We start from the raw sequence: 23,958 nt of genomic DNA, 5'->3' as shown, positions 1-23,958 counted from the left end.
GTGGATAGAGCGTCAACCTAAGGACTGAAATGTCCCAGGTTCGATTCCAGTCAAGGGCATATGCCTACATTGAGGCTCAATCCCCAGTAGGGGGCGTGCAGGGGGCAGCCAATCAATGATTCTCTCTCATCACTGATGTTTCTATCTCTCTTTCCCTCTCCCTTCCTCTCTGAAATCAATAAAAATATTTTAAAAAATAGTCACAGGGATCTCAAGTACAGCACAAGGAATACAGTCAATAATATTGTGATAACTCTGTCAGATAGTTACTAGACTTATCGGGTATATAAATAAGGTATATAAATATCTAATCACTATGTTATACACTGGAAACTAACATAATATTGTCAACTATAACTGAAAAATACATTTAAAAAAATCTAAAAAACAAAACAAAACTCTGGTGTTTGGATCTGAGCCCAGAGATTGGTTTGAAGTGCCACCTGAGGAATTCGTGGTGTTAAAATCTCTGCAGATGAATATAATATGTGGCCAAGGTTAAGACCTCTACTCTGAGGCAGTGGTTTGTAAACTTCAGCATGCACCAGTGTCAGCTGGAGGGCCTATTAAAATATTTGCTGGGGTACCACTCCCAGGTGTTTCATTTAGTAATTCTGGGGTGAAACTTGAGAACTTGTATTTTTGACAAGTTCCCAGGTGATGCTGCTGTGCTGGTCCAGGGACAAAAGCCTGTAGGAAACTTCAAAGTAGCAAGACAGAAGGAACCTGAGCCCCATTATCCAGACCACTTCCCTTAAAACACTCACCTACCCTATAATATTACTTTAAAGAGAAATGAAAGTTTATCCTGAACTGTAACAGCAGCTTAGCTTACATCCTAGCACACATCCCCTGGATCACATTGTTTCAACAGGAAGGAAAGTAAAGGTATAATTCCCACCCCCCTCATTTTATGCAAATTCACATGTGAAATCTAAACTCTCTTGGCTTTAGAGATATTTGCCTACAAGAGAAGGGTGGCTTGGAACACTGTTTACAATAGAGTGCTTGTCTCGTGATAGTCGGTGAACACAATCCACAGAGCCCTGTTTTGGCAGCAGTGTTGAGGTTGGGGGATTATAATCCAAGCAGGCAGTTCAGTTACCTCTCCCATTTAAGTCCCAGTCATAGCTGGGTAATTCAAAGCTTCCAATACAAATTTACTTGAATGCAAACTATAGCAATGATTCTGAATGATGTAGAAAGCCTTTCTAAATAGCAGCAGGGAGTGGATTTATGTCTTTTCCCTCTTCTCCTCTTAACACTCTAATACTTAGAGCACTTCAGCTCTTTCACTTAATTTCCATGAGAAGACCTTGGGTATTCATGACACCCTGAGTCACCAATGGGGTTTGGACACTTGTTGGGCAAAGAGAGAGGCTAGTAGGAGGTCACCTGCATGGGGAATATGTTGCAGTCCCAAGCTCTCTTTGGTAAAACTCTGCTAGTGTTTAATTAGTTCCTAAAAACACTCACAGTGTTAAAGGAAAGTGGGCAGGTGGGATTGGAAGGTCATAGAGTAGAAACTGAGAAAGGGGAGGGCCGCACATACCTTACAAACTGGCTGAATAAGGCTGTTGTGTTCCTGATGATCCGAGCAGCCTGGGACTCCTCGCGCTGGCATCTCTGTAGTGTTAATCCGTCATCCATGTGGCCTTCCTGGTGGAGGATGACCTGCAGAGCAAAGTACACCAGGTCCAGGTTACACACACTCCACAGCTGGGCAGCTAACATTTCTTGCAGCGTTTCCCTCCACCCCTGTCCTCTTTCTCCCCAACCAAGTTCCCTCAGGTCCATTTTGAAAATGGGACATTAACAAAGTTATTTTGCCCTAGGACTGACAAGAATTGTCCTTGAGGCATGATTCTCTGATGAAAATAAAATTTTATGTGTCACTGTGGTATGAATTATAATAAATTCCTTGGGCCTAGACGGTAAATTTGAAAGGATAAAAAAATACTTTATATACTTCTCTTAAAGTGAACACAAAACCTTACTCTTGGCTATTGAAAAAGTAATTTTTTAGAGACTTATCTTTCAGAGATAAATTGAGAAAGAAGAAAGACACATTAAAGAAAACCCCTCTGCTGGGATCAGGCTTGCATTTCTCTCCTGAAGGAGAGAGAGGCTGGTAGGGTTGGCTCACTGTAGAACTGGGGAAGTAGCTCAAGGTGGTATCTGCTTCTCAGGGAGGCTTGAGAGATCTGAAAGCATAGACTCTGATATCAGCAACCTGAGTTCTAGTCCTGCTACTCAATTCCTAGCTGTGCGACCTTAGGCAAGTTCCTTAACCATTTTCTGCTTTAACTCTACCATCTGCAAATGGACTTATCTTAAAGGGGTGTTTGGAAGATTAGATGATTTACATGTAAATCATTTAGTATGTTTCCTAGAATGTGAGGTACTCAATGAATGTTTGTTATAAGGGGCAGTATCTCAGATTGGTTATCTGGAAGCTAAGCATACTTATTGATCACTAATGACATCATGACAATTTTTGGGTAAGGCTAGCAGCTTTTGGTATGGAGGTCAGTAGTTTTTTCCCTAAAAGGGTCAAGTATGTGCAGATATTAACTGGGATGGTTTGATTCTAGTTAAAATGAGGATCAGATCTTGATTCAAGATTCAAGTTCCTGGCATAGTTTCCTCTTGAAATGAATAAGTGAAGGGAGACCATTTGTAGGTCTTCGGTGATTTGGAGTGGATAGATTAGTCAGTCTATATGTCAAATAAAAAATACTCATATGGCTTTAGAAAATACCTTTACAATAAGGATTTTTGGTCTTTCTCATTCTTAGCACAAAGAAACAACTTATTTTCCTTCCCATGTGAAAATCTCTTCCTTATGTTTTTTCTTCTGAAAATATGTCCGGATAGAATGAATTCACACAGGAAGTAGAATACTGGCTTGCAAGAGTTCATGTTCTCTTTTCGTAAAAATACATTGCATCCCATCTACATATGATAGCTCCAGCATCAGTAAAGGATGCCCTTTGGAGTCACCATTTCAAAACATTAATTTGCCAGAACTTCCCAGCAACTGGTTAACAGTGCTGCATTTGGATTTGACAAAGCATTGCCACTAGATTTACTCTGGCCTCATTCCCAGCTTTCTGGTCCCGACAGACCCAAATCCTTAGGTTTTGCTTGTTCACATAACACATTCCAGCTGACTAGCCAAATAAGAAAGTAATGAGAAATGGGGAGATGCAGCTGTTAGCATATTGTTGTTATGTCCCCATGGATCTCTGCAGCCCAGCTCCTAAGGTCCTTTTTTTTCTTGGGGGAATTCCATAGCCCAATAGCAAAGAGCACAAGCCTGAGATATGAATGGGAGAGAGGCTATTTCCTTTAAGGTAAGTTACCATTCATGAAGTTTTTCACCATGTCTGTTCTCCATTGGTTTTCCTAGGTTCCTGTTTTGTTTGTGTCATAAAATGCTGAACACAGAGATCGACATCCTTTGTATTTTTAGAGGGAAACTTCACCTATTCCTCACCAAATGTCAAGGGCTGAGCATTACACTACCACTTAGAAAGTTTCAGAAAGCACCTGCCAAATTCACCTGCACATATCAGCAGCTGAGTGGACCTAGGGACTATGGTTCTGGGAGAGAAAGGCAGGATCAGGCATAGTAATTCCATACCACAAGCTGGGATCTCTCCTAGCTGACAGGGTCCTTTGAGTATGTCCCCTCCCAGGCAGAGTTATAGCCAAGATCCATATAGTCCACTCTCTCTAAATGTCACTATTATCTTAGTAGGTATGAAAACTTGTGGAGGCTCTAGGTGATATTATCATACTCTGTAGAGGATTTAGTTTTCTGTTAGGTTGGTAGGGCAGATAGATTTTTAGCATTTACTTTAAATCTGCCCTTATTTCTAGGGTATAGTCCTTGTTCCCAGAATAGAGCCCTTTTGAGATTTAATTGAAATTTAAATGGTATTTTCAAGGGTCGTTCCAACTTGAGGGACCCTGAACCCCAACCTCTGTCTCCCTAGTACTGCCATACTGTCCACATCACTGCTTTGCTCTTCTCTCTCGCAGCTGCCACTGTCTGTCTGCTGTCTTAGCTTCACAGCCCATTCACAGGCAGCTCAAGATCCCAGAGGAAATTGCAGGTAGAATTTCAGGTTCACGTTTCTACAGTTCCCTCCATTCTGCAATCTTGGCCCCTCAAGTCACAGAAACCTTGGCTGACCTGGTCCCTAACCTGTCTCTCCATCCCAATGATGCTAGCACACACCCCATTCTTTGGTGCTGCAACTCAGCAAATACACCAGGTGAAGTGGTGACAAAGGTGGGGCTCACCTTAATGCACTTACACTCTATTTGGGATCTTTAGTGCTCATGTCCTGGGTGCTCTGGTAGTTGAAACATTCAAATGGTTCACTTAATTTTGGTTGTGTTTTATCCAGCCTTTAAAATTGTTTGCAGAGGAAGGGCTGGGCTCATACAAGCTATTGTATGGCCTCTTATTTATTCTCTTTTCTATCTCCTCTTCATCATTTTAGTTTCTCTTTTCTGTATATTTTCCTGGTATGTTTTATTTTATGCAAAAGTAAGCTATTACCTTATGGTTTGCTCCCAACTTCTTCTCTTATCATCATCAACTTTCTGGGAAACTAAACTTTTCATTATCTCTACATTGGGCTGGGATACCTGAACTAATAATACCATCTAGAACCTCATCTAGGACTCCTTGACTAACCAATCCCACGTTTTGTGAGGGTTTTCCAAGTAAAAAAATAGCATCGTGTCCTTGGCATTTATTTTCTGGTTCCCATCAAAAGAAACTCTCTTATGGCAATTGACTTCCTGGTTAAAAAAAAAAAAAAAGATGCTGTGTGTGTCCAAGCCAGTTTCCCATAATAACAGGCATGATGGACCACTCAGATCAGGATACATTCCCTGTGGAGAATGCATCATCCCACAATATCTCACCTCTCTGCATATTGGTTCCTGTGGGCTTATTATCATGCATTTGCTTTTTCTCTGTAGAGATTCTATTTAGCCTCTATATTACGAAAACTGCACAATAACTCAATGATCCACTTAAATGGAGGGAGCAATGATGTGGTTAATCCCCAAACACTGTACCACCAAAAGCCGTTTGGTGCAGTGTTTAGAGTCCATTGAACAAGTTCTACCGCTCCTCACATATGTGCCTGCTCTTTAACTTTCTTCTTTTCTTTTTGCACTGAATATGAGATCAAAGTATGAAATTAGCCTGTATAATCAGTCACAGAACAGCAACTAAACATACATCATGTTCACCCAATTCTCACAATCACTTCTCTTGCCCTGTAGCTTCCACCTCGGTGTAAAACAATTCTGGACAGCCTTTCTGACTCCTCACCTTTCTTTTCAGGGGTCCAAGGCGGGATGTCTTGGCATCTTGTGCTTTGTAGGTCACCCACAGACCACTGGCTACGTGCTGGACAAAGCAGACAGAATCTCCATACTTGATTTCTGGAACTCCCATGCCTTCTATATCTCTTTTGTGAGTGGAATCTAATTTCTCCTTGATTTCCTATTTCACAGAAAATGAAAAGAAACAAATGCAGGCATGTCTGATTAAACAGAAACACAACACAGAAAACAAATCACCCATGCTGAATTTGTAAGCCATAAAACTGATTACCAAAATCGTCATGATGCTTCTGGCCAAGCCAGGATTTCAGCAGCGCCTGCTTCCCTTATCTGCTGTTAATTGTAAAATCAATGGTTTCAAGTTTTGGTTACTTTAGTGATTATTTAAGTCTATGGGAAAAGGAGATGGCTGGTAGGTCTCCCTTTGGTTCTGATTTTATATAATTATCCATTATATTTTCTACTTTTATAGTCCTGACTTATCTTGATAATTAACTCTTTACTGGTCAATTAACTTCCTTTCATAAAGTTTTGTATCTTCCATAATTTTAATGGCTATCTTATATAAATGCTTCAGGGACTTTAAAAATATCACTTATAGAAGTCAGAAGAGAAAGCAGACTTCTCGAGCATGTGGGGCCACTTGGCACAATTGTCATGCCCATCACTTATGGCCTTCTCAGTTGTGTGCTGGGGTCATGGTTTCATTCTTACATTGACACTGTTTCACTAAACTTACGAAAAAAGGAGTTAGCGTGGATCAAGGGGTCCCCATGGTGACAACCTGAGGTTCCTGTCACAGAATGAGTCTGGAAGTAGACCCATGTATGGTAACTCTGTCCCCTCTTCATCAATAAGGGCCTGTGTGGCTCTACTCTATTTCTATTTCTGTATTAAATTACTTATTTGCAAAAGCCATGAGCTTAGGAAGTATTTGGACCTTTTTTCTACAGAAAAAAAATGTTGTGTGCTGTTCCCTCTGCTTGTGACAACTCCATTCTCATTCTTACTGATAGAACAGAGTAACATATGTATTGAGCTCTTACCATGAGCAAGGCAGTGTTCCAAATTCTTTACATATATTAACTCTTCATAGCAGCCTCTGTTGTAGCTACAAATATTATACCATTTTTACAGAGGAGAGAATAAAGGTAAATACTTTGCCCAAGGTCACTCAATAATGAGTGAAAGGACCAAGATTTAAACCAGGAAGTCCAGCTCCAGAGACTTGCTCTTTCCCACTGTTCTCAACTCCTACTCACCCTTCAATACCCTGCTCAGATGCCACCTTCTCTTTAAAGGCAGAGTTATTCTCTCTTTCTGTATGTCCCCAACACAGTCTCATTCCTCTACTGAGCAATTAGCAACTCTAATTGTAAATGTGCTTGTTTAGATGACACTTTCCATTTGCAAGGTAATAAAAAAATCAAGGGCTAGTCCAGAGAATCCAGCATCTATCAATTACTTAATAAACATATATTGAAAGAATATGTATCTGAGTAATTTCTTCTAATATATATATTTAAAATTTATCTTTATTGTTTAAAGTATTACAGATGTCCCCTTCCCCCCCGCCCCTCATTGACCCCCTCCTCCTTGCTCCTGTCCCCTCCCCAGGCCTTCACACTACTATTGTCTGTGTTCAGGGTTATGCATATATGCATATAAATTCTTTGGATGATCTTTTCCCTCCCATACTCCCTTTCTAACATATTTTTCATTTCAGCCCTTACTTCTTTTCCTTCAAACCTTCATAAAACTAAAATTAGTTATTTTTCACATATTTACAGGATCATTTTGAGCAATGTTAACACTTCACAAGAAATTCTTATTTTAAATGTATGCTGAAACATTGGCTGATTGTTAAATATGACTTCTTTCTCAACACAAACATTTCCAAAGAAACTTATTTTGATTTTATTCCTGCTTTCCAATAAAAAAGCTAATGGGAAAACAGAATTTGATATATTAGGATTTCTTTATAGGCAAGTGGTTAAGAGCGCATTTATTCTAAATAAAAATAACAACACAGTGAATACTTGATTTCCACTTCAGAAATACCCATAATTCTGTAGCTACTCAGGCCAGTAAAAGATTTAAGTATGTCAAGTTTTCATCTCCAACCTGTTCTGTAACCATAGGCAGTGCAGCAAAATAAAAATAATACATCTACAACAGGTAAATGTAAATTATTACACTGATCTCGAAGAGCTCACAGTTAAAACACTGTACGCTCCCAAACTGTCCATGATGATGGACTTTTCATTTCTTTTTCACTGTTCATTTATTTAAATATGACTTTGCCAAATGAAAAAAATCTAGGATTTTTTTCTAGAGTCTCTGAAATAAATGGATCATTATTATATAGAGAATGAAGTGTCTCACTGTGTCTTTGCTTTTACAAAATAGCATCAACTCCCCAAATTTTATGACAGTCACTGCAGTGGCTGCTTCTAATTTAAAAGAATAGGAGCAACAACAACAAAATCTAACACACACAGATAAACCAACACTAAAGCCTACTCAACTGAAACCTAAACAACAACAGTGACATATCATTAAGGAAAGGGAGTAGTCCACAATAAAGAGAAGCCTGGTTTGGTGGACAGCAGACTGGGCATCTCCTTCTGACTCAAGCACGAACTAATGCTCCCCTCTCTGTTTTCACTTGAACATGCCCCAGATCAGTGGTCGGCAAACTGCGGCTCGTGAGCCGCGGTTTGCCGCTCTGTTGACTAATGAGTTTGCTGACCACTGCCCCAGATGTACTCACTCTACTCCTGGAAATGGAACCTTCCCAAAGGAGAGGGATAATCCAATCACTCCCTTTCAATAACTCCCTAGTGCCTACAGAATACAATTCTCATTTCTAACTTTCATACGCCATATACTTTAATTGAATTGGCCTATGGTACTTTGATATGTGAAGTGTTCCATTCCTATGGGTCTTTATTGACATGATACTTCCTGTTTGGAACTCCCCTGCCTCCCTTCTGCATCTTCACTTCTTATCCATCAAGTCTTTCCCAGATTCTTTAGATTTTCTCTGTTCTTATGGCAGCTTCCTTCACCTCTCTCAGGACTCTTTACCATCTTCTGCAATATGAGCCCTTTGCTGGCACACTCCCTGTCCCCTGCCACTTTGAAAACTCACCAAGGGCAGGACTGAGATTTGCTTGTCTTTGTATTCCACACAATACTCTGCTTAAAATAGGTTGCAAATAATTTGCTTTTGTTTTCTTGGTCTGTGGGCATCAATTTGTCTATCTGTTTATCTGCACCATAATTCCTGTGTTAGATTCCAAGAAAAAACAGGTTACTTATTCTAATATGTGTTGAAGGATAAAAAGAATCATTATTTCCATTTTCATTGAGAGCTTACTAAGGAAATGCTTATGACCACATCATGATTATCACATAAATATTTGGTTTAGATGACTAGGTTGCTGCTCTCCAGATTGATTTAAGCTTTCTGGGATAAGAAAGAAAACTGGAATGAGTGTTTGTCTAGTGCCTACTTTGAATAAAGTATTTTGCTAAGCACTTCACAATGACATCATCATCAGGTGAATTTATCAAGGACCCACAAAGTGGTATGTATTATATATGACACTTTAAGGACACTTTCACTAAACATTTCAATGGCCCTGTTGTTTTTATGTCTCCTACTTTACAGATGATGAAACTGAGGGTTGCAGAGTTTGAACAAGTTGCTGGTAAGTAGTGAAACAGAATTCAAAATCAAGTGTAAATCCAAAGCCCATTTGTCAGTTGAACATACTTTTTTGAATTGTTACCATTATCATAGATACATATCAATTATGTTAATGTTTTAGTTGTTTCAAGGCGATTATAAAGAATAAGTTGAAAATATATGCTATTATTTTATGAAAAATGGCTTTGGGTTTGTTTAAACTTTAGGAGTTGTACATACGAACTTATAATGACAACTAGAGGCCTGGTGCATGAATTTGTGCATGGGTGGGGTCCAGCCGGCCTGCCCCAATTGAGGCCAATTGGGGCCAGGCCAGCCAGGGGGAGGGCACATGGGAGGTTGGCTGGCTGGCCTGCCCCTGATCAGGCTGGTTGGCTGGCCACAGTGCGGGTCATAGTGACTGGTTGTTCCAGTTGCTTGGCTTTTATATATGGCTTTTATATATACAGATAAGGTGATATGGTTTATATTCAATGTCTAATAGGAGGTTGGAAGAGAGAAAACTCAGACTGTCTGGGCAGTTATAGATGATTTTATTCAAGACTGACACTTGATGTGAGCTCAGCCAGGAGAGAGAGGAGAAAAGAGATATAGAAGTGTATGGCATTCTACAAAGATGGGAGTCCTGAAAGAGACCTGAACAAGGACTATGAACTTTATACTATAGGTTCATGTTTCTCAATGTCAACAAACTTTCTGTGGGAAAAGAGGATATTGGACAAATAAGGTATCTTCTTTTAGAAGTCAAAGGGAACCTTAGGATAGTATAATATGGAGTCTTATGAGTCCTACAGTAAAAAGCAAACAACAACAAAAATAATCAAAAAAACCTGCTGAAGTCTGTTTAAGGTAGCATTAAATTTTATTGTCATAGAATTATTGCTTGGAACACCTTTCTGGAAGAGCCAGTGTAGGTAATAAAATCTACTGAGAATTTTAAGCAGGGGCATAACACAAAGGTTGCATCTTAGAATAACTGTTCCAGCAGCTGTGTGAATAATGGATTGAAAAGAAACAAGGCTAGAAATGAGTGAGTTGTCAGCGATGGCATTAGTAAAGAGCATGAGATCTTGAACAGAGAAAATCCTAATTCATCTGTATTAATTAGGGTAAAATTTGTTATTTGACACAGTTAACCCATCTGTATCCACAGAGGGCAACAAAGTTCCTTTCCATCAGACTAAGCACTCGAAATGTTTCAGAAGAAGAGTAGATATGGGAAGATGGGGCCCATTCATAGGTACTGGAGTAAGCCATCAAGAAATCCCTGTTTAGCCCACTCCTTCCAAGATGTCTCTGGAGATACTTGAGAAATCACCTTTGGATTCATTTCTCCACCAATATAGTCCTTTTCTGAATTTCTGACCTTCAAATGACCTTAAAAAGACACTACTAGAGTCTGGCTGGCTGCAGAGCCTCTGCTGGGTGGCTGACAAGGGAGGGTCTCTGCATGCAGAAGTAGTGGATGTGTCTGCCTCGTTTGTGAAGGAGCAATGAGTAGAAGTCATTGTGCTGAGCTCCTTCCTCTATCCTTGCAAATTAATCCCTCCTGTCCCCGTCAGGTAGGCAGCACTATTGATATTTCATGCCCAAGGAGACAGACTCACAGGTCATCTTCCTGGTCTCATCGAATCCTCACAACAATCCTCCAAGACACAGTTCTTTACCCCCATTTTTTATAGGGAGGAACATGAAGGCTGAACAGCAAATGGCAGAACCAAAATTCAAGGCCAGATTTCTCCCACTTCAAAGCCCATGGTTTTCCTGCTTATTTGTTCCACTTTGAACAGTAAAAACTGGGGAAACCGCAATTAAAAAAAATTCTTTGTAGATTTATTTAAAATAAAACTTCAGAAAATGGTGCTGTCTTTAGATGTTTGGATCTTAAGGTAAATTTTCTCCTCTTCTCCTCCCTCATTTGTTCCATACCCTCTCTTTCTCCATATGACAGGGTGGTGAGGAAACAGCATGCCAGGAGCCTGGCACAAGGGAAGTACTTCAGCATCAACCTTTCCATTGAGAGGGAGACCATGAGCCCAGCTGCCATTTGTTTCGGGTCACAGAGGTTAAAGGTACCTGAGGATCCAGAATGCAGGGAGCTTTTCACACCCAGCAGAGAGAGCAATGGGTGGCAGGGAAGAAGACAGTGCTTAGCACATAGTAGGTATTTGCTAAATAGTGATGAAAGAGAATTTCAGATTTTTAAACACTGAGGGAAAATGTCCTCTAATGGGGAACAGTGATAACTCTATGCATTTATGCAATAAAAAAGGCACAATTTGAGGTTCTATCTCAGTCATTTATTCAAGATTTGCTTGAACATTAATTTGCCCTTCTCTGAAATGAATTCAGTGTTGTAAACTGATGCTGAGACATGACATCTAAATAGACAGTGCTGCCATGCCAGAGTAAATATTAAATCACATTTTCTGACAATCCCTGGAGAACAGCCTTGCAATGTCGAGAGCATGGGAAGATGATGTGAAATCAAATTCATAGAAATGTGACTGAGATGTTCAAAATAATAAATCTTTTCTCCCTCAATATTTGTAGAGAGAGTGTTATGACCCAAAATGATTATACCATGATGACAGAATACTTTTATGAAGATGGCAGGGGTTAGAATAAAATGGATTTTACTCTGTGTTTTAATGTGTGATCATATTCATCTGTCCCTTCACAATTTTCAAACATACATGCTTCACACTGTGCTGGTAGCCGAGGTTAGAACTAAGGGGGAGGTATGTGTGGTCCTGTAATCCAGGGCTCCTGGTTAACAAGCCAGTAGTGATGGCTGTAATAGAATCAGGAACAGGGACCACTGGAGGACAAGGGAGAGCTTTTCTCCTGTAAAGGCATCTGACATTCACCTTGGAAGGATGAGGAGTTCACTCATGAAGGCATGTGGAGGGGTAAAAAGCATCTTAGGTGTAGATTGGTGGTGAGAAATAAACAGCATGTTTGAAGACTGACAAATATTTAGTACAATAGAGTTCAAGGCAATGGTGAGTGAGTAGCAATAGGCATGATGGAAGGGTGGGATCTTAATCTTTTATGACAGACTTCAAATAAGGTGCAACTCGATTAAGATCTCACATATGATACATGAGGGTCAAGGCCAGATCTAGGCAACATGGAGGCCACACTCTATCTTTTCCCATACCCCTTCCAGTTTACAGGAATAACATTTGATGCTGCAATTTGGAGGCAACAATACATCCCAGACTTCTGGTCTGATTTGGATCATCCCAGACATGGACATGGGAAAAAACATTGAGCAGAATAATATTCTGCTCATTATTCTGTACAGGGTGGGGCAAAAGTAGGGCTACAGTTGTGAGTACATGAAACCGAGTTTATTCCTGTATTATTATTTTATTAATTAGTGTATTATTTTCCATACAAACAACTCTAAACCTACTTTGCCCCACCCTGTATGTTCACATAGCTTGCTCAAAGACCTCAGTTTGAGTCTGTCTGAGCCAGGCCATGCCAATGACTAGAAGCTGTTTGGTCTGATCACCTTCCACTAAGGCTTAGCCACACCTGCCATCTTTCTCATAAGGGCAGCTTGCTAAGTATGGTAACACACTTGCAGCTGTTCCAAAGCCCTCAAATAAGTACTTACGGCTGTCACAGGCTAAGGCCACTTGACAGGAAGCACGGAGTGGGAAGCACATTGTTGCCGAATGACTCACTGTCCAGCTAACCTAGTGTCATCCCAGAACACATGAGCCCCATCAGTGCTCCTCGGGGAGTCTCTTTTCTGTCTTCTAGATTCTCCAACAAGCAGAGAGGATCAGAAGAATGCCCTACCCAACCCCATTAACAAAGGCAACAATGCACCCTAGCTCTACCTCCCATCCTGTCCAATGAGTGCTCCCAACCCCTGCACCACCACCCAAGCCTGAAGCACTCTCTCGTCTCTATCACATAACACCTGGAATAGGCAGAAGCTGGCAAGACGGTCAATGCCTTCACAACACTGAAAAATAAGACCATAGTTTCTTTCTGTGGGGGACAATGACTATTTCCCAGAGAGAGAGGAAGCATACTGGAGAGCCCACTTACAGAGGAGAGCCTGCACTTTTTGAGGTAAGACACATTCACTAAGGAGGAAGCTGGAGGCCCAGAGAAATCAAGGCATCGCTAGCATTCTTCCCCAGAAGCTCTCTGGATTGTACAAGGCAGAACTGTGTGTCCCTCACACATTCTCTCTTTTTGTGTAGCTTCACAGGTAATGTCATACTCACACCATGTCCCAAAGAAGCCCTGATCGCCTGTGGGAACACAGCCATATCTTGGCCTGCACAGAGCATAGGCCATTTTAATGTTAGTTCCTTTCAAATTAGAATGAAGGTAATACTGTTGCACTGAGAGTTATTTAAAACCTCTAACATAGTAACTTCAACAAAATACAGCCACACTACCAAGCACAGGACGATGTGACTTATGGGTGACTTTTACATCCAGCTCTGCTATGCTGGCAGCCCCTGAGGTGTCTCAGTAATGTTCAGCCATCGGCTGCTTGTCTCCATGTGCATGGGAATGAAGGGACTTGGGATAATAGGCAGTGAGCGTTCTGAGGGTAGAATGTGATCATAGGCCAGAGTGGTGCCCAGTGGAAGGAGCATTATAAGGACTCTCTATGGTGCTCTGAGCTTTTCTGGATTTCCCTCGAGACCAGGGCATAGCGCTGAGCCATGCTCCACAAGGCTGACCAAGAAAGGAGTGGATACAGAGTCCCCTTGGAACAGGATCTTGCCAGCTGCCTGGAAGGCCACCAGACTCATCTGCTATCATAGAGGAGCCCTTTTCTGAAATGGTAAAGTTCAGTGTCAGCACATCTACAGTGGGCTGAGGAGGCTGGGGTAGAGGGTTCAAATAAGAAAAAAAGTCAAGCAGCCATTCTTAGAAAGGCATTTACTTGAACATCAACCATGATGAATCATTTCTTATTTTCATTCCCCCAACCCCCTTCACCCACTCTCACCCCAGACCTGACACCCATGTCCCAGTTGTGTCCTAAGGAAGAATGTGGTCTTGTTTATCTCTGTTCTTAGGACTTTTCCATTGCTTTGTTTCAGTGATTTTTTTTTAAGCAAACTGTACTACCCTAAACCACTTCCTGGAGGCCAAAATGTTTATATATTTATCTTTAAAATCCTCTTGTGCTGGGAATCTTTAAACAAACAAAAGTGAGAGTAGCATGAAAGAGATGTGCTCAGAAAACGAGAATGAAGTCAAGGAACCAACACACCATTGAAAGAGAGGCAGAAAATGAAGGTAATGTTGGTGGGGAATTTAAGGCAGGAAGCTCAAATTTTTAAATATTTGAAATATGGTATGGAAAAAGCCTAACTTAGATATAGGGCAATTTTGGGGAGAAAAACCTATATGTATGCTAAGAGGTTTGCTGCCTAAAAAGACTATAGGACTGTGGAAAGAGGGAAAACAAGTCTCAGCCCCCTGCTAAAAAATGGGTAGTGCTGAAAGCCTGTCCTCCTCTGATTCATTAGGAGGCAGAGATGCCCATAGAAAACTGGGCTGTCAGCTTCACACTGAGTCCTACATGAACAGAATAATCAATAACCCTTTTCTAAAATCATGTTGAGAACACAATTCAAGATTTGTTTCCAGAAAAGAGCAAGGAGTGAAACTAGAGATGAAGCTCCCCACGGAGATGTTGAGCTATCCTCTCATGAGGAGCAGACTCCCTGATAAATATGCATACGTCCATCCACAGCCTTTCTTATGCGTGGATGATCTTTCCAAAACAATCATAAAGCAACCGAGCATCCAACTGTCCATCAGAAGTTAGCTCAGCCCACCATTCTGACCATCCAACTAGATCCTCTGAGTTATGAGGAGTCAAAACCTACTGAACATTCAAGGTAGAAGTTAAAAAATAATTCTCCATAAACATGTTAAATAGCATAAGCTACATGTTTGGGGTTAAGCTAACTAACACAAGGTTCACTCTTAATGAAGGTTGGGGATGAATAGGTGAGAGCTAAGAGATATGGAAAGAAGATATGACCTAGGAAAAGGATGAGAAAGGTATGGGTAACCTGGTATAATGCAAATAACTGTAAGAAGATGTCATCTCCACTGTCGAATTTCAGAGGGAAGACAGGTGTGGGTGGGTGGGTGGCTGGGAAAAGGTCAACCAAAGAACTTGTATGCATATATGCATAACCCATGGACACAGACAATAGTGTGAAGAAGGCATGGATTGGATGGTGGGGGTGGGGTAAATGGGGGAAAAAGGGGACCTATGTCATACTTTCAACAATAATGATTTTTTTTAAAAAAAGAACGCCACATCCAGAATTATGCCTTCTCTAAATATTTCTGAAAGAAATAATTTCCTTGATTCAAACAAACGTAGCACTGAAACTCATAGGTGTATGTTACCACTGCTGTATAGGAATGAATCTGTGACTTAAAGTATTAAAAACTACTTACAATGAAGTGTTAAGCAGTATTTCCATTAGCCTCTGAGCAAGAACATTCATCCCTGTGATCCTTTTGTTTTCTCCTACTTTTCACTCTCTTTTAAAGTCTCTCTTAAGATGTCAACTTACATCTAAGGTACCACATTCCTCTATGAACTCAATTCAACAGATACAGAAAGGAGGTGATTATTATAGGTTTAATTTCCATTTGTAGCTTGCTCCAGCCTACATTCTTTTCAGTCAGATTTCTACCTGGATGGTTCAGCACTTTTGCTTTTAGAACAAGGTCAAAGTTCACTTCATCAGTCCTTACCTTTGATGCCCTGAAAGAGAAGGCTGTGGCCTTGGTGTCTGACTTTACCCGGTCTTGCAGTATAAGGCCTTGGTCCTCAGTCAAGGCCAGGTAGTGTCCTGTGGTGAGATGCCGCAGCCGGAAAGCCTGGCCCCATTTGATGTTACTGCCACTCCAGCTGGGCAGTTGAAACAGACAAGAAATTGCTTTTACACAAAGATAAGTTCTTTTCAACATTTATCCTGTGCTTTCATACACATGCTAGCAGACTCATAACCCTTCTGGGGTTCATCCCCTATGGGACAAAGCACCAGTCTCCTGGTTTGCTCTAGGATTTCCTGTCTGCCTAAAACAAAGCATGGTGCTCCCTTGTGACCTCTCTTAAGAACTCCAACAAGGAACATGATCTGGGGCAGGGCAATAGTTTAATGTAACTGGAAGTTCCAAGCTTTCAATTTTTCCTTCACTCTACTGAAGCTTCTTAATGAAAACAAAACAAAACAACAACAACAAACCAACCACGAAAAGAATGGGAAGGTTGCCTTTCAAGGGAAATCTGCTTCTGGGAAAGCAAAGCCTTTCTAAATGTGCCATCTAAACTTGAACATTTTTCTACCACAAAGAATCTTATCTTCAGAGAAACAGTAGGACTATTTGTGCAGCGTACAGTTGCCAGAGAGATGGAGAAAATAAGCAAGCCTGATAAATAAATTAATATTATGTTATATTAGAAGGCAATAAATTCTATGGGAGAAAAGTAAAGCAGGATGATTGGTATAAGAATGGTCCTACATAAAAAAGTTTGGCACGAAACAAAAGTTTCAGGGATAAATTATCCACTGAATAACCTGCAATACATTTATCTTTTAAGTTAGAATAAAATATTTAAGAGATACATATGAAAAATTTTAAAGTAACTCTTCTCTTTATCCGACTCATTGGAGCACAAGCGAATCCAAATTACATTGTTAAAATACTTAAATTCTTCATGTTTAGGATGCTAGGGAAATAAACACATGTTACTAGCACCCTATATACATACTTATTTTGACTTTTTATAACAGTCTAGTAAGTAAGAATCACGGGCTAATATCCTGGGAATGAGAGTGTAACTTTGAACAGTGCTGGAAAAATAATGTAAATACCTCAAACAGATAATAAGTGGGTGCTCCTTAAAACCAGTATTCCTTAAACCAGCCATCTCCAGAGTTTCTCAGTAAAAATCTGTGTGTGTGTGTGTGTGTGTGTGTGTGTGTGTGTGTGTCTGTGTAAGAAAAATTGCAATATTTTCTCCTGATCCCTAGTGGATTATTTTGAGAACACTTTATGAGAGAGACTTTTACTTTAAACATGTATCCAGGGGAGAATGAGCAGAGACCTAGAGAGAAAGTTAGAGAAGAAAACCAAGATGGCAACACTTGATCCTCCTCTCTGATTCCAAGCAGTTTAGCTCTAGCCTAACTTGCAGTCTCTCTCAGCAAAATACAGGTCTTGAGCTTAGCTGGATTCTCTTCAGTACCTGGGCATTTGCAGACCAGGTATTTTTACTCAAGCACATGGCTTCAAAGTCTCAGCCTCACGTTCCTTCCATCCATGTACAACACTGTTCATGACAAGTTCTGGTAAGTACTGCTTCTTCACAGCTATGTTTCCAACAATGTTTTAGTCTCCCCTACCTCACGCCATTACAACCACCACACTGTCATTTAAAGCTAACTTTCCACTGAAGCCAACAAAGATACTGAGAGGAAGACTTACATGGATTCTAGAGAATCTGTTTAAGAAAACAAGTGGGAGAAGAGTGCTGATGGCTCAGCAGTCACGTTGGAGCTTGCGTATTGTAACCCAGCCACCGCAAGGGCAGCAGGAGCCAGCTGGCTTCTTAATCAAAACAGAGGTCTTGGAAATTGTGTGTGTGTGTGTGTGTGTGTGTGTGTGTGTGTGTGTGTGTTGTTCTTTAAAAACAAAGTTACAGGCATTTTAGATTTAGATGTGGGCCAAGAACTTTTGAGAATTTGCCAGGTGATCTGAACCTAATGAAATATTTAAGAGAATGGACTGTAGTGGAAAGGAAATAATCTTGAAAACAGCACCACCCTGACCCTTGTTACCTTATCCGTAGGGGTTCCACTCTCCACAGAGATCTGGCTCGCGTCCCAGCTCCCCCTGCTTCATAGAATATCCTCCTGTGAGCAGAGCTGGAGGTTAGTTCCTGTATGACACCGATCAGCACCGGGCAGGGGACAGCTCCCTGCGGAGGCTGCTCAGACACTGCTGTTTCTCTAAGTCAGCAAAGCTAAAATCAAGAGTCAAAGGGAGGCACACTTTCCCACTGTCTCACTCTTAAGAAGGGAAAAAGTGCTCAAGGTGAGGGAATTGCTTGCCATATACATAGCCTGGACACTCATGGACCATCAGGTATACAAGGAAGGGATTGTCTCCATTTCCACACCACGAGTCAAAACAGCCCAGTCACATGAGACTGGATACTGAATGCTCCAGCTCTTTCAGGTTAAGTGCCTTGATGTTTGACATCTTTTAAAACGTATTTTCACTTTTAAAACATATATGCAGCACAGTGTGAATTCATTTCCACTGTTCGAGGAAGCTTGGAACAAAACTTTATGCTCATGGCTATAATATTCATGATTTTATTACTGTACTGTTGTCTCCTTTCCTGCAATAAGATAAGCTTGGAATGTGTTTTTAAATAAAATGTTTATTTTGGAATAATTTAAGATTTACAAAAAAGTTTCAAAGACAGTACAGATATCTCCCAGATAGTCTCTCTCAGTTTCCCCTAATGGTATAATCTGACATTACAGTGGTACCATGTCAAAATGAAGAAACCATCATTGGTACATCATCACTAGCTAAACTCAAAACTTTATTTGGATTTCACCAGTTTCTCCACTGAATTTTTGTCTGTTCAGGATTCGTTCCAGGACACCACAATGCACTTAGCTGGCAATCTCCCCCATTTCCTCTGGCCTGTTACAACTTCTTAGTCTTTCCTTGTTTTCCATGACTGGCAGTTTTGAGGAGTATTGGTCAGGTATTCTGTAAAGACATCTGGGCTTGCTCCATGTTTATCTGATAATTAGCAAAGTCTGCTTTTCAATCTGTATGATAGGGACCAACCTATCTGTGTCACAGATTATGGAGAATTAAATAAACTATTCTAGTTGTCCCTGAATTACCTGGAATTCTAAATCCAGACACATTTTGAGAATCTCATTACCTTAGATTAAGACTGATCATTTAACTGCACTTAAGTTCACCAAGTTAAGTCCTTTCTCTACCACAGAGGATTTGTATACATCAACTGGATCCCTCAAGTCCCTGAAGAAACTTGATGTAGGTTTTTGAGAATAGGTAATCAATAGAGGCAAAGAGAAAATTTTTCTCTAACATAGCAGCATAATTGTAAAATAGTTAAAATACAGGGCTGGGAGTCAGGTGACCTGAGTTTGAGTCTGTCAGCTGTGTGACCTCAATCAAGTCCCTTTAGCTCTCAGTGCACTGTTTTTCTCATCTGTAAAGTCTAATGAGGACACTTAAGTCACAGAACAGTTGTGAGAACTTAATGTTTTTTATTCATCAACTAGAGGCCCAGTGCACAAAATTCCTGCATGGGGGGGGGGGCCTCTCAGCCTGCCTGCACCCTCTCGCAATCTGGGACCCCTTGGGGGATGTCTGACTGCCAGTTTAGGCAGGGATCAGGCCTAAACCTGCAGTTGGGCATCCCTCTTGCAATCGGGGACCGCTGGCTCCTAACTGCTTGCCTGCCTGCCTGCCTGATTGCCTCTAACCACTCTGCTTGCCTGCCTGATCATCCCTAACTGCCTCTGCCTGCCTGTCTCATTGCCCCTAACCACTCTGCCTGCCTGCCTCATTGCCCCTAACCACCTCTGCCTGCCTGATTGCCCCAACCACTCGCCTGCCTGCCTGATCACTCTTAACTGCCTCTGCCTCAGACCCCCGCTGCCGTGGCTTTGTCTGGAATGACATCTGGAAGGTCATTCAGCTGTCTGGTCTAATTAGCATATTATGCTTTTATTATTATAGATGTGCCCAAAGATGCTCCCAGATGTACAAAATACTATGCATTGTGGGTTAATCCAAATTTTGTTTAAAATTAGATGTTTATACATGCATAGAAAAACACCTTTAATGATATGGAGATATAATGAAAAACTATATTAACAGAGGCTACTCTGGGTGGTGGGATGATAGAAGTCATTCTAAAATCTTTTCAAATGTACACATTATCAGGAAACACATAGTAAATATTAGGAAAGAAATCCGACATTATTTTTTGCTCCAACACCCCAGGTGTCTCTGTGCCATGCCTAGAATAGTAATGATACCGCACTAACCTCCCAGCCACACAAGACAACAACATGCTGGGATTTTCACTAATGCTTCTCCCTCTCAGTGAGGGCTGGAGGGTCTCTAAGGAGGAGAGCATGGAGCGGGTCCCCTGAGGTTGCAGGATTAGAGAACACTCTCCTTCTCACCTCTAAAGAATTCTGGAAGGTTTCTCCTTCCCACCGAGAAAATACAGGTGACATGTTCCATTTATTCTCTCAAGGTTACAGAGGTTGAAACAACATGTTCCCATCTTCTAAAACAATTACCCCAGTTGGGTGGGGAACAGAGTGGGTGGTAAGCTGAGGTGCTTTTGAAAGCTTGGCTGACAGCTTAGCTTTGACTTCAATAGCTTACTTGACTTACCCCAGGGTGCTTGATAAGCCAGAGGCAGAGCCAAGGATCGTAGCTCAGAAAGTCAGATTGATTTTGGGTTTGCACCCTGGGACAATCGGCCTCTCTATCCAGCCTGACTCTGCTCTCAGGCTTCAGAGGAACAGAAATGACTTCCTCCTGAAAGCCAGCCCCTTTACAGTGCAATCACTTTTATGGGGTTTTTAGTGTGTTCTCTGTTTCCCATTCCTTTGTGCTCCCCCAGATTTCAGTCTTCCTGGCCATCCTGGCCAGTGCTGAGAATTTACCTGATGACCTAAGACAACCATATGGCTTCTCACTCACCTTACCTAGACATCAAATACTGCCAAGGCATCCTACTTTGATTAAGAGACCAGTTGACACAAAAAATTCAGGTTCCAGTACAATAAAAACTGATTATTAACCCCAGTCTCAACCCCTTCATACTTTTCTACAGAGAAATGGATGTATTATTTTTATTTTCATCTGAATTTCTTTTTTTACCCAAAATACAAATTAGATCTCATGGAATCCTCAGCCAAGGGAGGGCCGCCTTCACTCTCATTTCAATGAGGGCATGTGTGCCTGCTTCAGGTGCCCACTTTGGGAATTCCTTCCCATCTGTTTCACTCTCCCCAGCACCTCCTTTCAAATACGTGCCAGCCTTTTCTGGTTGTCAGGATCTTGTTGAACCACCTGACTGGAGTGCCCACCAAATGACAAGCTTCTCTAAGCTGCTTCTAATATGGCTATAAACTCAATGACTGGTGTGGGGGGTGGAGTGGGGTAAAAGGGCCATGTGCAAAGTTAGTATTTCATTTTCCCAAAATTCCTATTCTTAAAAGAACAGGTATGAGAAGAAAGCACTAGGATATTCCATCTCAGATGTAACTCTGTAAAATTCACCCACAAAGCTTCAGTTCTTTATCCACCTGCAAACTTTCGCCTGATGCAGCAGAATAAAATATTAAAGAGACAGTACGTGGGCAACTGCATAATTCACTGTTTAAAGATAGGGAAAAGAAATTGCAACCGAATAAGATCACATGACATTGTTCAGAGCATGGAGTCCTGAATTCCAAGGGAAATCAAGTTTGCCTAACCGTTGGACCAGTGCCAAGAGGAAGTGAGTGAATTAATCAGGCATTTGCAATAGGTTTGTGCTTTGTGTGTCCTAGACACTGCTCTGGTTCCTGTGCCACATCTGGTTCCCAAGAAGGGATATTCGGAGGACAGAAGACTCGGAACAATAAGGGATACATATTGCCAATGGATGCTTTCTAAGATGTATAACAATATGTTCAAGCTCATTTCTCCCAGTGGTCCTTTAATACATCAAATAAGGAATGAGTCCTGCATGGAGAGTCTGCAGCTCTGGCTTCTAGGCTCCCATCTCCCATCGTCCAGTGTGCAACCTTTAGGTAAGAGCCTGACTGAGATGATTTCTAAGTTGTGTGGATGTGGTCCATGTTTCTAATAAAGTTAAAGAGACAGTTAACATGGTTCCCATAGGCATGGTACACAAACGAAGAATGTATTACCGCCAGGATACCAGACTCAATGCAGTCCCAAATTCAGTGTAATTTGGATCTGAGATTTGATTTTTAAAAATATATGTATATGATTTCTTTTTTTAAAAATATTTTATTGATTTTTTACAGAGAAGAAGGGAGAGGAATAGAGAGTTAGAAACATCGATGAGAGAGAAACATCGATCAGCTGCCTCCTGCACACCCCCTACTGGGGATGTTCCCGCAACCAAGGTACATGCCCTTGACCGGAATCAAACCTGGGACCCTTCAGTCCGCAGGCCGACGCTTTATCCACTGAGCCAAACCAGTTAGGGCATGTATATGATTTCTATAGTTGTAGGGGCCAAGCTCTTTATGCTCTTTTCCTCTGATGATAAACAGAATACTAAATCACCCTTCTGTATGAATTTAAGACCTGTATTAATATCTTTCATCTTTAGGTTTGGATTTCTAAAATATGTTCACTGAGGGGTCAACTAGAGGACCAAAGATAGCATCACCCTCTCAGTGTTGCCCTTGGCACCATCCCTGCGCTAAATCCAGCTCCTGGTGGACACTGACATTTGTTTCCTTGAATCCTATTTGGTAATAAGCAAAAGGAAATCCCCAAACTCCACCTTAGTTACTTAGCTCATGAAAAGGGAATAATAGTGATGATCTGCCTGTGAAGAGCCAGGTGGATAATTTGTGTTAGTGCACAGACCTACTAGAATAATTAGGTCAATTTCCATTACCAAATGAATTCTTCAGTCTACAATGAATGCTACCAGAAACTCCTTAGTGACAGGAGCAACCAGAGAAAATGAAGAGGTAGAGAAGCATAGAACTACTTGCCGAAGGAGCAGTGTACCTATGTACCTGTGAGTTGACTCTAGTGTCCTGCCATTCCTGTTTACAAACTGCATCCCACGGCTGACATGGGGTTTGCTATTGATCACCACTTACAGAATTCATCTGTGGCCACCTCCAAATGCAAGCGCTTCAGTGTGAGTCATCTAAGACTGGAAAGAGGTAGGAGGAGGAGGAGGAAGCTATTGGCCTACCTGTGCTGGGAATCATTCTGGTCCGTAGAGGGTATCGTCAAACACTCATCATGACCGTGGAAAAGACGTACTACGTGCCCACCAAGTAGGTATCCTATAAGAGAATTATATTCTACCATGAATTGATGCCAGGTTTAATAAAGAGAACACCATGTTTAAAAGGGTAAATTTGTTCAGGTCTGAGTCAGTTATGCAAAACACCAAGTGAGAAGTATTTGGGAAATTACAGATTCCATGAATTCAGGCCTCAGGCAGAAAAGACAAGAATGTCAAAACAATTCTGACATTGAAAGTTAAATAGGGCTTCGGAGATGAGCAAGTCCAACATCAAAAGATAAGGTGAAAATAGTGTCAATTCATATCATTAAAAACCAAAAGGAATATTGAGTTGCTACTGTTAAGGAGATAAGGATTTTCCAATTGCTTGTGATGATTTCACACCAAAACCCTGGATGGGCCCTTACAATTTCACTGTGTATGCTTTGTGGCAAAATCCAAATCAGGTTGCTGGGAAAGAAAGAAGGTGCTGGGAAGGGGGTAGCAAACTGTTACTAAAAGTTGCCTTAGGACAGTGATCGGCAAACTCATAGTCAACAGAACGGCAAACCGTGGCTCGCGAGCCGCGGTTTGCCAACCACTGCCTTAGGAGAAGCTAGCTTTGGAATGCATTTAACAAACACAGATCAAACTTGGACACCAATCCTACCGCATGGAGGGGAAGGCAGAATGACATTCTGGTATTCCCGAGATGACAAGCATAGATGCACTATCAATAAGCTCTGAGCTTTAGAATATGGAAAGAAATCTGAATAGCCATGGA

The 23,958-nt window shown here is 41.2% G+C and overlaps 1 protein-coding gene across 3 annotated transcripts in view; it reads right to left on the bottom strand.

Moving 5' to 3' along the window:
• Window positions 1–23,958, bottom strand: part of RYR3 (ryanodine receptor 3) — a 547,436-nt gene that overhangs the window by 273,126 nt on the left and 250,352 nt on the right. For all 3 annotated transcript variants that reach the window (XM_080659255.1, XM_080659256.1, XM_080659257.1), the window contains exons 8-12: window positions 23,139–23,232; window positions 17,950–18,024; window positions 15,860–16,016; window positions 5,360–5,533; window positions 1,553–1,674 (exon numbers count right to left, since the gene is read on the bottom strand). In XM_080659255.1, coding sequence (XP_080515381.1) covers window positions 1,553–1,674; window positions 5,360–5,533; window positions 15,860–16,016; window positions 17,950–18,024; window positions 23,139–23,232 — 622 coding nt within the window. The remainder of the gene's footprint in view (window positions 1–1,552; window positions 1,675–5,359; window positions 5,534–15,859; window positions 16,017–17,949; window positions 18,025–23,138; window positions 23,233–23,958) is intronic.

The sequence above is a fragment of the Plecotus auritus genome (genome assembly GCF_963455305.1).
Source record: "Plecotus auritus genome assembly, chromosome: 1".
Taxonomy (NCBI): Eukaryota; Metazoa; Chordata; class Mammalia; order Chiroptera; family Vespertilionidae; genus Plecotus; species Plecotus auritus.
This window is presented reverse-complemented; position numbering and strand designations above follow the sequence as displayed.